General features: G+C 40.0%; 2 protein-coding genes across 3 annotated transcripts in view; one reads left to right on the top strand and one right to left on the bottom strand.

Moving 5' to 3' along the window:
* Positions 1-11681, bottom strand: part of PDS5A (PDS5 cohesin associated factor A) — a 77471-nt gene extending 65790 nt beyond the window's left edge. Inside the window, exons 1-2 of one of the 2 annotated variants that reach the window (XM_034064564.1) lie at positions 11420-11565; positions 10442-10612 (exon numbers count right to left, since the gene is read on the bottom strand). In XM_034064564.1, coding sequence (XP_033920455.1) covers positions 10442-10612; positions 11420-11446 — 198 coding nt within the window. In that variant the 5' untranslated portion in view covers positions 11447-11565. Of the gene's footprint in view, positions 1-10441; positions 10613-11419 lie in introns of both variants that reach the window. The other variant, XM_034064563.1, reaches the window with a different exon arrangement.
* A 51-nt stretch (positions 11682-11732) lies between these two features.
* Positions 11733-17435, top strand: part of N4BP2 (NEDD4 binding protein 2) — a 62147-nt gene continuing 56444 nt past the window's right edge. The window contains exon 1 of the mRNA XM_034064994.1: positions 11733-11810. The gene's annotated coding sequence lies outside the window, so the exon portion shown is untranslated. The remainder of the gene's footprint in view (positions 11811-17435) is intronic.

Below are 17435 nucleotides of genomic sequence, written 5' to 3' on the forward strand. Positions count from 1 at the left end.
TAGGCTGCAGAGTTATTCCTTCATTCATACTCTACATTTTCTAAGAAAAAAATGTCACTAACAGCTCACAAATGCAACTCCTAGACCTTAATTTACTGACTTCACACAAGCAAAAATAGTTCTGCTTTTCTTGCCACTGGAATTTTACTGGTGATAGCAGAAAAGGGAGCTTTAGAGAAGAGATGGATTAAGAGTTTTTCAGAAATAAAAACACACGCCAACTACGTTTACAAAGGATGAATAAGGTATTTGAATAAACATGTATTTTCAGAAAAAAAGCTTTAAAGTTGCCTAGCAGTTCTTTGGTTTGCTTTGTAAGTACAGCAGTTCAGTGCTGAGAAAGAACCACCTGTCAAGAAAACTAAACATATAGGGTAATCTTTTCCATCTCCCCCCAGATTGCTGGATTCTATTTCTACTATCAAAAAACTACTGAGTTTTCTTCATTTCATTCTTACTACTTCAACAGCTTAAGAACTGAACTTCACTTATTCTACAATACATTGTGCTATTGTACAAAGTGTAATAATTTGTCAATGATTCTTCTTTACTGTTTCATGTAAACAATGTTTTAAAAGAAAAATTATATCCTTTCTGACTAAAACATCAGAACTAAAGCCCACAGAAAACCACTGCAGTCAGTAAGAGTTAAGAAACTACCAGGTTTTACTCCTAAATCACAAGAAAATAATAGGTTTTATAGTCCTCAAAATTTAATTTCCAGTAATTCCGTAGTAAATTATTCATATGGTTTGATTAAATTTCAATAATGAGTTTATTATGGAGAACCATTACCGCATTTTGGATAATTAAGTACATGCATGTATTTTCAAATAGTAACAGAAGAACACCATAGTTAAAACACAAAATGGTACTAAACCAACAAGATTTACCCTACTTTGAATACTCTATCTGAAAGAAGAGTAAAAGTTTTAAGGGCAAGTATCCAACAGCAGTTTAATTAAATTAGTAACACAAGTAAAGTAAATCAGTTTTTTTCAAGGAAAAACTTAACAAACTTTTTACATCCACACTGTGTCATAAAGCTCAAATTGCAAATGTTCTATGTATTAAGCACTTCCTAAGTTCAATTCTAGTTTCACTGGACACATTTTGCTTCAGCATTTATAACATCACCATGATTCTAAGCAGCCAAAAAAAAAACAAAAAAAAAAAACCACAGAGACCCTCTTAAATTACGTGAGAAAAATACTATAGAAGATGTTAACTAAAGAAGCACGGCCTTCAAGTTAAAAACCTAGTAATGTTTTCAAATACCATGCACAGCCCTCTACCAGTCTGTGGTTTAAGAGAGTATTAAAAAGTTTTTGTGCTTCATTTTAGTGTTTTATCTCCTTTACTGCTGCTATATGAATGAGTTTTATCGTGCGCAACAGTATTAAGGATGGCTGGTTTCCAAAAGATCTGTTTTCCATCACTCTCCCCCAGAAGAGCTGCCAACTCACTCCCCCTTCTGCATCCCTCACTCATCCTCCTGCACTGCCTGCCCACTTCCCCCTGGGTGCTGTGCCTGGAGAGCTGGGGAGGGGGCAGCACACCCCCTACATATGAAACACCCATGTGGGCATTAGTTGAATTTATTCCAGCTACCACACGGCTGTTGCCTTCTGAAATGTTTAACAGTGCTGGTCCAGTTTCCTTTTATCAACAGAATTAGCATGTCTCTATTCTGTTCAGCACCAATTAGACAAATCTTTCATCTCTGAAACCTTTGCCCAACTGCCAGCAAATTTTGAACTAATGTTAACTTCAGGGAAGATCAGGAACAAAGAAATTAGACTGGCTGATTGGATTCATCAGAAAAGCAAGCTAAAAACATTTGTCCAGACAAAGCTCTATCACACAAAGTAAACTGAAAGACACAAATATGTTTTCTTTCCATTTATGAGAGACTAATTTTCAGGCACTAGAACTGCAGTAATAAGATTTTCATAATGAGTAAAAGTTTTAAGTTGGCCTTTTGATGGTCCCTCATGCTAGATGCAACGATAAAGTAAACAGATCAGTAAGTTACAGAGGAGTAAAACAGAACAAAACAAACCTGTACACCTGCAGACCTAAAGCTATTCCTTGATGGCCAATCAGCTTATTTTCACAGAAAGCTGTAAGATGGACAGAGACTACAATTGCAGAGGAAAAGGAATTCTTTAGTGACTCCAAACAAATGCTAACACTACTACACATTAACATGACTTTTTTTTTTTAAAATCAAGTGCATTTTTCAGGTGCTGTAGCCAGCAAGGAAAGGTTTGGGGGAGGACTCCAGAAATACCAGATTTCTCCAAACTCCTTTTAAAATATTCTTTCTCCTTCTCTTCCATCTACAATGTCTGTATCTATTAAAAAATATATTTGTAAATAGAAGAGATCAATGTCTCCTTAATGCTTATGATGTGTTTTGCTAGCACAAAAGTTTCTCTGCCTCAACAGTTTGGAAAGTTTTGATAAATCTCCTGGAGAATAAATGCTGTCATTTCTGCCATGAGATATTAAAATATAACACTAAAAATGCAAGGCCTAAAATTGCTAGTGACCACCAAATAGTGTTGCAACAAAAGGTGACAGGCTCTATTCATACATGACAACAGAGTACCATTAAGATTAGGTAATACAACTGAACTACTAGAAACAAGTGGGAACTCACTTGAGAACAGCCAAAACATTAAAAAGGCTGACCAGTCTTCACAGTAAATTTTAATGGATTTTTCCCCTGCCATGGCTGCAAAGCTGATCCTAACAATGCAGCTCTTGACATCTTCATCAGATAAGTATGTATCTTTTGTTTCACATAAATAAAACACTTGTTTAGAATATCCCATGCTATCTAGGTACCATGAAGTTTTCAACATTAATTTCTAAGCAGGAACATACTCAGTGCCAATTTTATCTTTGTTTACCTTTAACAGTACTTCATCATGCTTAAGACATCTTTGCAACAGCCAAAATCTGATGTCAGCACAGCAGAGGGAATACAGTTCATTAGTTTACTGCAGCTGCAGAGCCAGCAAACATACACTGCTTTGAGTGACACCAGCAATAAGCATGTGTTTTAGATTTCTAGGTAACAATGATTAAAAAGATACTGCAGTCTGGAAAAAATTCTTGTATGAAGAATCTTTAACACAGATTGGGGACCAGACAAAAGTCTGGTTTCTTTAACTACCAGAATGGCTATAATATATACCGTGAATGAATGATCTGTTAATTATTTTGTCTGATGTTTTTCTTTATGGTTGCAAAGATGCACATATGCATTAAGCAGACAAAATAATATGAATTTATTCAAGTAGACGAGGAAGAAAAGTAACCTCAGATGACGTTTGACTTCCCTTCCTACCAATCATCTCCATATTACTGTCTGCAAACCAAGGGATAATTTTTCTTTCACTTCACAGTTGTGAGATTAACACTCCATTTATGAGTCTTTGAGCATAGCTAAGGCTCCAGCTGTTTTGCAGACCTATGTGTACAAACTCCTCATGAGAATACAGCTACATGTCAAGGATCTTGTATCCAAACTTTATTTAAATTATCTGAATACACAAAAAGTCTCCCACATTACACCATAAAAATACATACTGACAGGCACCCAAAGTAAGTGATTTATATGATTAAAGCATGTCACTTATATGAAAGACAACATCAGTTCAGCTCTACTCAGCCACAACCTTCCAGTATGACCCTAAGAAATAATTAACTTTCAACAATTATTCCAGTTTCTATTTCAATGAATGCTCTTTCTTCAGGAGGGGGTCAAAACCAGAAATTTCTAATTTGCTATCTGTCATTCACTATTTTGTATGCTTTTATCACAGTAACTCCTTTCATCTCTTTTCCACAGTAAACAATCTTATACTTCTAAAACCTCCAGTCAGCCTCCTCAATCCTAATGTTTATGCACTCTTTGGTAAGTGATTATATATCTTCAGGGTTTTGTTGGTTTTTTCCCCTTAAAAACAAAGAAACAAACAAACCAACAAACAAAAAACAAACCAACAACAAAAAAACAACAAACAAAAACACACAAACAAAACCAACAATGCACACACACAAAATACCCACCCCACCATGAAAACTTAAAGCCATTACTTGGTTCAGTCCACAGAAAGGACTTGCTCTGGAGTTAATCAAGGTTGTTTGGTAGAGAAGTATACTGCCCAAAGGCCATCTTTCTTATTAAATGAAGCTGGAAGGCTATAACTGAAGGAAAACACTGCAGGAAAGAAATATCCTACACTATCTTTAAAAACGGTTAAGCCTGATGTTAAGCCACCTATCACAAAGTTTCCACAGGACGCTTGTTAAACAGCCTATACAAAAGATCTCACAGAAAACATTTGTCATTTTCTGTGTTCTTAAGCACGGACAATAAGGTCTGGTTTACATTAGTGCTAGGCACTCAGAAATGTAACTGAAATCAAAGGCACTTGTGGTCTGAACACATAAAGTGCAACAGAATGCACGGTCACTTCAAAAGTCACATTTCCAAAATGTCAACTCAGGCATATGAAGCCAGCTTGTCTTTCTCGTATTTGGATTTTCCGTTTTCAGTAGCTCTCCAGTTCCCCATCTTTTAAACTGTGATTATTAACATGATGTAAAAAAGCACTAGCACAAGAATAAAATTAGTAATTTTTTGAGCTTTATGATAGAATACATGAAGGCATAAGGACTTCTGAACTAGGCTGTGCATTTTGGTGGTCTGTATCCTAAGTCATCATTCCTAATTTAGCAACCTGTTTCTTCCCCCTTTCAAATTGGGGCTTCTTTTCTTTCACAATAGATTTATCTTATTGTTGCCAGGAAACCAATACAATAATATTGTACATGTGAAATTGCCACTAATTACCGATGCACTTGTAACAAAAGAAAATTATCAGATACAAAAACAAAGGGTGTCATCATCAATCAATCTGAAATTCAGTAACATCTGGGGGAACTGCGTGAGCCTACGTATGGGTCTATTTCTCTAAGGATGGAGAAAACTGGGACATTTACAAAGCAAACAGCTAATATTCCACTGGAATAAAAAAAAATGGAAAAGAAAAAAAAAAGAAGGAAAAAAAAAGAAAATCAGAACAAGATTTCTTTGTCTCTGACTAGTGGCCTGTCCTAGTTAATGAAAAACTTGATTGTTACAAGAGTCAAACTAATTAAAAAGATTAAACTATGAGCAAAATCAAATTAGAAATTTGGCTTTAGGCTTATGTGGCCAGCAATAGCTCAAGAATATCGCAAACTGCAGTCTGCAGTTAAATACAATTAATGTAAGTTTTCAAATTGTTAGAATAATTAACTGTGGATCATTACTGTAACCTGGCTATATGACCTCCACAAACCTACTTCTAATTCTTAAATATATGCACGTAAATACATGCAAGTTAGAGGTCTTAGCCATGAAAATACCCATGTTGTCTAAATCTTGACAGCAAACAGTATTTATTAACTAATATAACCCAGCATACTTAGTATGTTTACCTTTTTCCCCTCAAATGTACCAAATTTTAGTCTATGACAACAGAAAAATTTTCTTCTCCCAGATGATACTTTAACTTGTATTTTTTTTGTTTCATTCAAAACAACTACCTAGGCACAACCAGGTCAGATCAAAGGTCCATCTAGCTACACAGTCTCAGAGAGCGGCCATTAATATATGCAGAAACATCAGGTGAGTGAAGAGCAACTTTTTTTCCTTTTCAGGTACCTCCAGCATACTCCAGCACATTTAAGCAGCAAACAAGCAACCTTTCTCAAATTTAAGATTATGTAAGAGCTGTCTAAAAACCACCTATGGGTAATGTGATAGCTTATTAGTATTAACTACTTTTAGTGATATAAGGATAACCTCTCAAAGATAAAAACATGACAGGCCCAACTGCAAAGAGGGCAACATCTAATAACCAGAGGAACATGCAGAAAGACAATGGGAAGAAGGAGAGAGTGTTTGTTTCACTCTGCAACAAATACATATCAGGTAACTAAGAAATGCTATGGGACAAGGTAATGAAGACTTCAAGACACACTAGGAGCGCTAACTTTTCCAGGTGATCAGAAGCTAGGCTTTGGCATGAGGCAGCAGTGGAGAACTGGGAAAGACAGTGAAGGGGGAATGGTAGTATGGAAATCAAAAGAAACTTTCACAGAAAATGCCAAAAAAGGCTCCTGGAATGGTTGAAAACAAAAGGAAAAGCACTCCCTAAAACAACAAAATAGAGTAATAACACCAGCTACGGTAAAGAACTTCATTGCCCTCAATAAATTCTAACTCATAAACTCTTAATTTCACAAAAACATATTTCTTACAGTGCCTTAAACCTTTCTCAAAAATCCCTGTACTGAAACTAATTTATCAGTCCTTTTTCTTTGGAAGGTTTCAGAAATTTCCTCCTCTTTGTGTGTGTGTGCAGGTAATTTTGTATTTTTAGTTTCTGAATAAATGTGCTTTTTACAGATTTTATGAATTTGTGTTGCTTACACCAGTATTTATGGGTAAAAAAAAAAACACTGGACTACAAATGTTTTCCTTTCTTCTACAGTCTCATCATATGCTTTACTAAACTACAGTTGCTGGTACAAAGCTGTATCTGAACACATCATCATGCATTATTTCTTTTACTTAAAAATATTCAGCAGGCAAGATAGTTTTGCAGAAACAATACAAAAGTCCCCATCTCCATCTCAGAAGATAACATCTGTAAACATCTGAATCAACTCTGAAGTTCCTTCAGCACTCTAGAGCTGGACTGCCAGGGAAAGAAGCTGCTTTTTCCCGTATGCCAGCACAAGTATTTATGAGCTCTCAGGATAAATCAGGCAAGGAAATTATTCAGGCTAAAATTAACACAGATTTGTTTTGTTTAGTTGGGGGTTTTTTTGTTTGTTTGTTTTGGGGTTGGTTTGTTTTGGCTTTTTTTTTTTTGTTCTCTGAAGATTTAACCCAGATCTGCTCACCCATCCATTTTGGCATGCAGAAAAACTAAATGCTTATAGAGAGGGTACAGAACAGAGCTTGGGACAAGCAGCAGAGTGAACCACTTCTTTTAGTGACAGTTCTGGCTTTGCCTATAAAGGCTGTTTAAGTCAGTCTCTGAGAAAGTCTCCAGGCATTTTGGATCAATAGGGCTATTTTTACTGTATCTGACAATTAAATACACTACTATTAATCTTATTCATAGTGATTACAAGGTTTTATATAAATGAGATCAAGATATTCTGTTGTGACCAAAGAAAGTTGTATCTGAGATTTAATAGTTTACTGATAGCAATATACAAGTCTGAAGTTTGACAAAGCAGTAAAATACAGTCAGTTTTGAAACAAATCCAATAGAGAGAAACACTGCAGCAAAGCAGATGCTGACTTTCTAGAAGTTCTTTCAACCTTCAACAATCTTTAGGAAAGTAATATAACATTGCTAGTACAATTGTTCTCAACTTGCATTTAGTTGCTGGCCCATTTTTGGAACTAAATAAGGACTACTTGGGTACCTTGTAATAGTTCGGTTTTCTCCACCTCTGTCACTTGGTTGAATAAAAGTTACCACCTTCCCCACAAGCCTTACTAAACTGACAAGCATCTGACTTACAGCCCTGAAACCAATCACCATGTAACTTGAACAGATGCATTTTAAAGAGGAACATTAGCCTAAAAAAAAAAAAAAATTATTCTGTAGTCAAAGTATAGTGAGCCTTACCTCTCCACTACATGCTAGCTGCCTAGTTTGGTTAAATATTATTTGATCTATGAAATGGACACTTTTCCCCAACCACACCAGTTAAAATCACTTCTTCAATAGCTGGAATTATACATCACATAACCATCTCACTCTAAAGAGGCACTGACCCACCAATATAATTTAATGCCAGAAAATACCTTTTTAACTCCATTAAGCACCTGAACTAGTGTTTCGCTCATCATACATACGCAACCCAGAGGCTCTTCCTTTCTACATCACTTCAGAGGTGCATGTTGATTTTAAAATTCTCAGTACTTCCAGGACTGTGCTAATGTTATCATAGAGATATATCAAAACACTGTAAAAGAATCTGGCCTACATTTTATTACCCACAACCCCAAGCAGAAGGAAGGAAAGGATAGAAAAACATTCTTTTTAGAAGTCCTTGGCACAAAAGCTGCTGCTTAAGACACTCTGGGACAGGTGCCCAGAATGTCTCAAGTTCCAATAATAAGAAAAGCCTTTGTTACAAGAAGATATCTGGACACAAAAATACAGATGCAATATCAGAAAACTTACTAATAAAGACACAAATTTGTAATCAATTAAATTGATCATGACTTCAATAAGCTAAAAGAACAAAAATTTGCAGGAACTAACCCAAAGCCTGGTGGCCAAAACAAAAAGTTACACACACATCTTTTCTAAGAGACACACAGAGCATCTTCAGACCATGCATGGCCAAGGTAGAAGCAAAAACCCTACAATTTCCAAGGACTGGCTCATGCCTGAGTTTGTACATTCTGCTAAAGCCAGCATTTTTCAATAGATCATATTTAAGTTGTGGAAAGTTGTCTTATAAATAAAAAAAGCCCACTTTTTTAAGCATTTCCATCCCAAGCACTGCATCATCATAATATTCTGCATGAACATTTTTATACATCAAGCTGATATAAACAAACGTGCATTTCATGAATAAAGATTATATATGTCTATACAAAGACATAAAAGAAAAAAAAGACTTCTTGTTTAGCTCTAAAGTGCACAGAACTTCCAATTTTCTTGATGCTTCAGTAAAGCCAGTATCTGACAAAAAAAATCCTCAAATGCAGGTGAAACTTCACCAATAAGAAAAATCTTCCTCTGTTATTTCAGCGACTGTAGGTCCACCAGCAAAGTGTCTGTTCCCATTCAGTCTACAGTCTTGAGGTCATCCTAATTCCTTAACATTAGTTCATTAAAAGATATGACAGAAACAAACAAACAAAACCAAACAAAAAAAAATTATCTGCTCTTTGCCTGAAATTTATGTCCAATACATATACATAAATTTAGCACAACATATGCATGACTTTGAAATTCTATTATTCCTATTATCTAGGAATGGCACAGCTCATGACTGCAAGTTCTCCAGCCAGGACAAAATAAAATACTCATTTCAATAAGCACCTCAAAACTGCACTCTTTTCAACACAGACTTTCATACAAGGTCTCTGTCCAAACAATCAAAGCTCTAGGATCTTCTGCTGTAACTGGCAATATTCCACCACAGATTTGAAAATACTAGGCTGGGCTTGTCCATTCACAATTTGCATAAATGTAATTGGACAAGAGGCTCATTTTCAAAGAAACAACTGACGTGTGTCTTGCTGCTTTGAAAGCTAAACACAAAGCCTACATTCTCTTAACATTTATAGGCAAATAGATTTTTCAGTGTACTAAGTGACTAGGCAAGACCACGATTTCTGGTTTTTAATCTTTATGTGCTTACTGCTGTGATAGGAAATAGATCATCAGCTGAAGGAGTATTTCCAATCTCTAAAAAAATTACGATTATCAATTCACCCTGGGCATAGGACCAAATCCCAGGTAACAGCAACTTTCTGATCTGAAGACCACAGCGTTAACTAGCAAGTTGTGCCAATATTTGATCAATGCTCAAGTTTATCCTCTTATTTTCAGCATGGTGTTAAGAAATAATACTACTGCAGCATAGTATTCTATACATACACATACATATACATACATCACAGTAGCATATCATATTTCCAGTCGAAAAAGGGATTAAAAAATAAAAAAACAGAGATAAGCCTCAGTCTCCCCAGGACGCTGTCAAGCAAGCAAAGAAGATGCTTTTGTAAAAGTTGCTTTGGTTTATGAAAATCCTGCAACTTTGCCAAGTACCAGTTGTACTGAATAGGAAAGAAATACAAAGTATTATATCAAATTGTAAAATCTGAGACAGGATTTACCTATGAAACAACTTCAAAATTCGATCTACCCACTCTAGAAACTAATCTTTGCTGTTTGAGACCAGCGCTATCTTCTCAGTAAAGAAAACCTTTAACTTGTTTCCCCTGCTCAACTATGCTTGCTCAAAGGGCTGAAATCCACAAAAAACTTCTTCTAGCTTACCAAAGTTTTCAGTTACACATCCTACGTTATTACTCATAATTTCACTTCAGACCTCTCTCCAAAACTGGATATATTTCATGCACAAAATAGCAGTTGAATGTATTAACTCTGGCTTTGCAATTACTTGCAAGACTACGGTCACAAATAAAAAAAAAAATAACTCTTCCTCTTTTAAGGAAAAGTAAAGAGGTGGTATTCCCACAACAGTCTGCAGGCAAGGAGATATTTCAACTGTGCCAAGGAAACTCTGGCTATTCTCCTTTCCAGTTATGAAATGTTTACCTGAACAAGCAAAAGTTGCAGAAAAAGAGGTGATGGTCAGAACTACTCACCTTTAACCGTTTAACCACCTCATCGTTGGTAATTTTGTCCGTAATCTCCTTCACTCCAGGAGGATAGTAGATGATTTTACCATCGGCAGCAGGTTTTGGTTGGGTAGCAGGGAAGTCCATCCTGGTGCTGCTGGTTATAAACTTTCCTTCTCCACAGTCCTCTACCGGCCTCTATCGGTCAGAAAACAAAAGTTCAGCAGAATGGAAACGACTTTCTAACCCTCTTTTTCCATTTCTCACCCTCAATTCGCAGAAGGCCCCGGTTATCACCCCGCCGGCCGCGTCCCCCTCCGCCGCCTCCCCTACCCCGGGCGGTGCCGCAGCGAGGCCCGGCCCGCCGCCGCCGCCGAAGCTCCTCACAACTCCGGCCCCTCCATTCCCCTCCGGGCGCCTCCTTTCATTGCGGGGCTGCTCCAGCCCAACACTGTTAGTTCGGAGCCGACGGGTTTACAATGAAATTTCGGGTTCGATCGAAGGATGCCCCGGGTCCGAGGGCCCGTTACGGCCAAAGGAGAAGGGAAGGGGTGCAATTCCCGGCCCTGGGGGGTGCTCTGGCGCCGGCACACCGGCCCCGGAGCCGGGAGACAAGGCCTAAACAGTTAGGCCTCAAAACTATCAGGAGGCAGAGAAACCAACAGGAGAGGGGGAGGGAGGGAGGGAGGCGGCGGCGAGCACAAACAAAACAGCCCTGCCAGCCCCCCCGCCCGGCGCCGAGACCCCCACCCGCCCTCCCCGCGGCGCCAGGACCCCCCCCGGGGAGGGGACCAGGCCACTCTCCACTTTCCATTTGTTCCCGCAACTTCATGTCCCCTCAGCCCCTCGCCCCGCCACCCCTCCTCGCCCCGCCACCTCGCGCCCGGCCGGACCCACAAAGAGCCCCCCCAACACCCGACTCCGCACACACACCCCCGCCGGCGGCGGGCAGCGCGGAGGGGGAGAGCGGCCACAGAGGGAAGCGGGACCCGGAGCCGCCTTTACCTCATGCAGCTCCGGAAGGTGCAGCATTGAGTAGCCTCCGTGCCGGGTGGTCCTCGCCGCTCCGCTGCCACCCCCGCCGGCCGCTGCCCTCACTGCTCCGCCGCCTCCCTGCTCCGCGGTGCGGCGGCGGCTCCTGCTCGGGGAGGGGTGGGGGTTGGGGGAAGCTGCTCGGTGGCGGCAGCGGCGGCTGGGGAGAGGGGGAGGCTCCGGCGGAGCGTGCGCCGCGGGGACACAGTGCCGCTCTCCGTCCGGCCGGGGAAGAACAGCCCGGGAGGAGGCTCCGCACCGCCCCCCTGCCCGCCTGCTCGCCCGCCCTCGGGCCTGGGGCCGGCCCCGGAGCACCGCCCAGCCAGGACCCCTCAGCCCCAGGCCCGGGGCAGGGGCGAGGCCGGTCAGTAAGTGTTGCTTTTCGCAGAGCCCCGCGGAAGGCGGCGTTGGGTAGTACCGGGTGCGGCCGCCGCAGCGCTGCCTCCCGCTTGGCGCCAAAACCCCCGGAGCGGCCGGGCCGGGCGGGCCGCGGCCTGAGTGAGGCTCAGGCCCCGACTCTGCGGGGCTCTCCTCCCGGGCGGCGGCAGGCAACGGCTGGCTTCGAGGGCGATGCCTGGGGGCCGAGGGGCCGGCTGCCGGGATTGCCGGGGAGGGGGCCGGCTGGTGCCCGGCTGCAGGGCGGCAGCGCAGAGTGCGGGAGGGGAAGGGACATGTTTGTGTTTCCTCACGGAGTCGTGCTCATGGCCGTGCGGTCTCGTCTGGCTGGGCATCGGGGGCCGATAGTGAGCCCTGGTCGGCTTGGTAAATCAGAAAATGGGGGAGTGGTGTGTGAGGTGGCGCAGAGCGCGCTGTGGCAGGTAGAAGCAACTAGCCCTTCTTCAGGAAGCTGGGGGGAAGAGCAGCATCCACGCATTGACGCCAGAAGCTTCCTTCTTGTTGGCAGATGAGTTTCTCAAACATTAATTTAGTTATAAATCTCTAGGAGAACCTTGAATATGCATTCCAGAGGAGCCCTTGCCCGACACCTCAGGAAATCCTTCAATTCAAAATGTCTTTGTAATTTAATGTTCTTTAGTATTTGCAAGAGATGGGGTATGTCTGGAAACTCAGTAGCAAAGTGGGATATATCTGGTTTCAGTCTGTATTATGTGCTCTGCATGTCTGAAGCATAGGTGGCTATAAAGTGTTTGCCAGATGCCCACCCTGCTCAGGGAAGGTGCATGACAGCTGAAAGATGACTTTTAAGACTAATTTAGTGTCTTCAGCAGGACTACTCAGTTACTTGAACCGGTTAGAAGTATCATTTTCCTCAGTCTGTAAAATCTCTAATAAGTTTTTGCTAGAGCACATTAAAAGTAGGAGGCTGGAACCACTGATCTGTTTGGAGAGATGGCTCCTCAAGAGGCCTTGCTGGGCAGGGCAAAAGGACTGACATGGCCTGCCAGTCATGCAGGAAAGATGCAGGAGGGCAAGATGATAGGAAAGGGCTAGGTAAGTAAGATTATGGTGAAGTATGCCAAATTCCAGATTTACAAGGTGTGGGAGGAAATGTGCAAAGAGTGAGGAGCTCCCAAGTGCTTCTGGTGCAATAGCATGTGGGTAGGAAATTGCTCTCCTAAAGCTGTGTTCCTTGTTTTGTCCTAGGGAGTTCAAGCCTTGAATGTCCATAGCTTCTATGAAACTGTCTCAGAAGGATTATTTGTCGTGAAAATAACTGGGAGTTGGAAGAAACACTTAGGTGGTCTTCGACACTGATTTTGAAATCTTGAAGGGTGCCACCACACATGGCATTTAAATGTAGCTGTGAGTCCAAGTGTAGATAAAAGGATTCTCTTGAGGCTTAAGGATCGATGGATTGGAGCATTGACAATGGACAGGTGACCTTAAGAGGGGTTCACTTTTAACAAGGTTGTACTGATTTAATAAACAAATAAAGCCAACACCAAGTGATTAATCTTTTGCCTGATCCCAACTTCAGTGTCCGTTTAGATTTGCCTTAGAGCTGGAGTACTCAGATTAGCTATCAACTGTTATTAGATGTCAGTAAAATAATGTGTACTGTCAGAACTATTATACTTCTAGCAAATTATTTGTTTTCATTCTTACAGTTGTTAAATTAGGTACTTTGCATCCCAAATCAATGTGGTGCACATTCCCTATTTTAATACATTTGTGTGAATAACTCAAAAAACATATCCTAGAAGATTGTAACTAAAAAAGTATGTATCAAAACCCTGTTTGAGCTGTCTTCAGTTTAAATAGAAAAGGTGAGAATATAAATTAGTAAAAAAATGCAAGAAATAAAATTAAAGTGGCTGTTGTTGAAGTTTTTTTTCCTGACCAAAACGTAAAGCTAGGAAGATGTTAGGCAGGCTTCTCTTTTGACAGAATTGAAGTATTATGTGTGTTATAGCTCAAAAATGTCACTCAAGACTCAGAACTTCTGGGTTTTAATGTTTATTTGTGGGTCCCTTCCAACCGAAACTATTCTATGATTTTCAAGTATTTTGTTGTTATTAAAAAGCAGTGGTTTGTGTATATCATTAATGTGATCTACAGTGTGTAGTTACAAGTTTTTAATGAACTGATGTCATCTTTACCTAGAAACCTTTACACAACAGTTCATTAAGTAGGAGTAAGAATGAGAAGGTAGAGGGCTACACTTCTACAACTTGCTTTTAGTAAGTGAAGGACACAGTGCAGAGCCTCTAGTATGTATGCACTTGTAGTCACTTTTATTTTCCACTGAAGAATTAAGATAAAATCTTGCATTCTAAGGCATATGTACACTAAAACTAATGTAGTTAGATGTGGCAGATCAAATATTTCACTTGAAAAGTCAAATTTTGCTCATTTAATTACAATTTTATTTAATCTCAAAGAAGTTGTTTGTGAAGCCCTACACTGAAGTACTCTTGGTTGTGAACCAAGAACTCTCTTTTTGCAGACTTCAGATAAATAATGAAGCTAGCAATTACTGTAGATTATTAAAATAATTTTAATTCTCTGGGGTTTGTATCTGCAGTATCACACAAAAAGTCCTGAAATACATAAGTAGAAAGTTGAGTATCTAGGAGAGGTTCACACTAGATTTCTGCTTCCATAGGTAATGATTAATCAGAAGTAGGAAAGCCTGGATCACCCCTCAGCATCAGTGTTGGAGTCAGCCATTAGATACAGATGCAGTTTCTAGTGGCAGACTGCTTCACTCCTGGTATAATTCACTGTCTGACTGTAGGTTCCCTAGGTCCATGGTGGGAGTATTTTGCCAGAACAGTATTGTACAACTATTAGAGCACTCTGAGGATTGGCTTTAATTTAGAAGTTCTTAGTCAGATACATGGTGTTTTGTATGAGTCTTGGTCAAATCATGATCAGAAAAGTGAGAGGAGTAGGTGCAAATTCTGTAATCATGGGATGATTAGGCAATGGTCCCATCTTGGAAGAGAAGCAGCAAGATTGGTACTTCTGCACCATTTGGTATTCTAAAGGATTAAAACAAAGTGCGTGGTTCTGACACTACATCCCATTAAGGGAGGTATGAATGAACACTTAACTGCCAATTAGCTTGAATATATGCGTGGCATTTTCAGAATGTGCAAACATAAAAGCTTCAGATAATCTGACCTATGGAACTCTTAATCTGAATAGTCCTGAAGTCTGCTCACAGATATGATTACAGCTGCTAGTGTCTGGTTTGTTGCCTTTGCTTGTTTGACCTTCACCCTTCTAATTTCAGAAAGCATTTAAGATCTGACTTGGACTGTGCTTCCAGGTTCACATGATCCCTTACATTTTAATGGATGGCTGTCTAATAATAAGACCCTGTCCTTCAGTCTTTACCCAGATTTTATCGAGTCCCTCCCTGGACAAATTTCTGTTGGAATTTGTTTACTTTTGCTCCCATTATTTTTATTGGAATATGCTTACTCCAATCTGTTTGTTGATTGTTTATTAACATATTTTAGACTACCACCGCAACTGTAATTTCTAAACAGACTGGAATACAAGGTGCTGAACACTCTTGTGGGCAGTCTTGTGGGGTGGTTCTCTATTATGGTCAGGAGATGTTAAAGGAAAGTACCAAGAAAAGAAGAATGTGGTATTTTTACTGGTAGGGAAAATAATGTAGCACAAGGTTTTTAGAACAAAACAGCTTTCAAGTGAAACAGAAGAGGGTATGGAGTGGTTACTTTAAGCACAGAAAATCCTTTAATTCATGTTGATTAAATTAAACTATGCACACGTTTCCAGAACAGCTTAATGATTGTCCTCAGGTCTTTGTTAGAACAGTAAGCATGGATAATAATAATGACCAAGAACTAAATAGTCGTATTAAGAACAGCATGTCATGAATTGCAGAGTAAGTCATATCTGTCAGTCTGCTGGGCAGACAAGTAAGAAATCCTATCTGGTAGGTTAAGAAAGCACTTGTCTTCCTAATAATAACTGTGTTCTTGAAAGCTCCTGCTTTGCAGAACCAGGCTGTAGAGTGTGGTCCTTCACTATTAGATTTTTTAAGTCACAGTCAAATAGGTCAAGAGGGGGAGGAAAAAAGCTTAATTACTTGTTTTCAAGTTTAGCATTTAGCCAGTTTTTTATATCTAGCTTCCTAATAATGAAGGGGTTTTTTTCACCTTTATAGAAGTCTATTTACTTTTTCAGTGTTACACTTTTTTTTTTTCCTGCAATACACCAGTGTCTCTGAACTCAGTAAAAATCAAACCCTGGGAAATAATTTTTTGTCTTCAGTTTCACATAGAAGCTTTTTCTGTTAGATTTTTTTTCTTTGGTATTAGTCCTTATTTCTGGTTGTCTTTTCTCTTTGCATGTCTGTTGATTCTCTCCCACATGCAGTTGCATGCAGCTCTTCCAGTTAAAATTACAGCCTTTAAGTTTGCTGCATTGGATCTTCAGAGATATTCCTGAGGTTTCTAACTAAACTCTGCAGCTTGGCATATCTTTGATAATAGCACCTAATTGTTTTAACTACCTATTTTTACAAAAGAATTGATGTATTTTATATCTGTTGTAAATTGAGGTGGGTCAGAGGTGGATTTCTTCACAATGTGTTTTACCATAATGGAAGACCTCCAAAAGGTGTCCCATTCTGGGGGGTATTTTCAGTGAAACTGTTTTCATCTAAGAATAGAACAGGAAGCATGTTTCATCCCAAAAACAGGGGTTTATGTTTATCTCCTATGTTCTACATTGACAAAGCAAAATCATTAAAAGGGTGGAGGAGGACTTGTATGTATTATCTTATGAAGACAGTCAGTTGGACACACAAACTGCTTCCTTGAAAAAGAGAAGGTCCTGCAACTCACTGACTTTTCAGGTAATAGCACCAGTTCTGAATAAAGGGAAGAACCAAATAGTGTATGATGATATACTCGTTTGAAACTGATCCCTAGCCACAGTCTGTCTACATGTTATTTTGTTTTGGGTTTCATAAGGAGGGCTTTCTCCTGTGCTGTCTGAAAATTGCCGTATTCTGAGTCATGCTTGGAGATAGGACAGTTATAACAAAATCTTAGAATAGTCTTGGTTGAAAGGGATTTTTAAGATCATCTAGTTCCAACTACCCTCTGGATGTGACCTGTTGACTAAGTCTTTGAACAGCTGGAAGTTTGATTTCCTAAAATTCAGGGTCCCGACTTTACTCTTTGCCTGACCCATATCCCTCAGGACTGCAACTCCACCAGTGCATAATCACTGCAATGCAGGCTACCTCCACTCTTGATGTCGCTGAGTAGCTCACTTGTGTAGTATCACAAACCCCATGGTAGGGCTGTCTATTAGATGGTAATGGGTAATGAGGATAAACTTAAGAGGTTATCCTCAGTGTGTTCCAGGAGTCTCCTGGATTGCCTACAGCTTGCAGTTCTACTTTTCCAGTAGATATTGAAGTTCCCTAGCAGCACAAGAGCCTGTGAGCGTGATGCCTTCTGTAGCAAGAGTAAGAAGGCTTCATCAACAGGATCCCCTTGATATGCTGGCCTCTAGTAAATACCAGCCACAAGGTTCC

Source organism: Melopsittacus undulatus, chromosome 7, assembly GCF_012275295.1.
Source record: "Melopsittacus undulatus isolate bMelUnd1 chromosome 7, bMelUnd1.mat.Z, whole genome shotgun sequence".
NCBI classification, from domain to species: domain Eukaryota; kingdom Metazoa; phylum Chordata; class Aves; order Psittaciformes; family Psittaculidae; genus Melopsittacus; species Melopsittacus undulatus.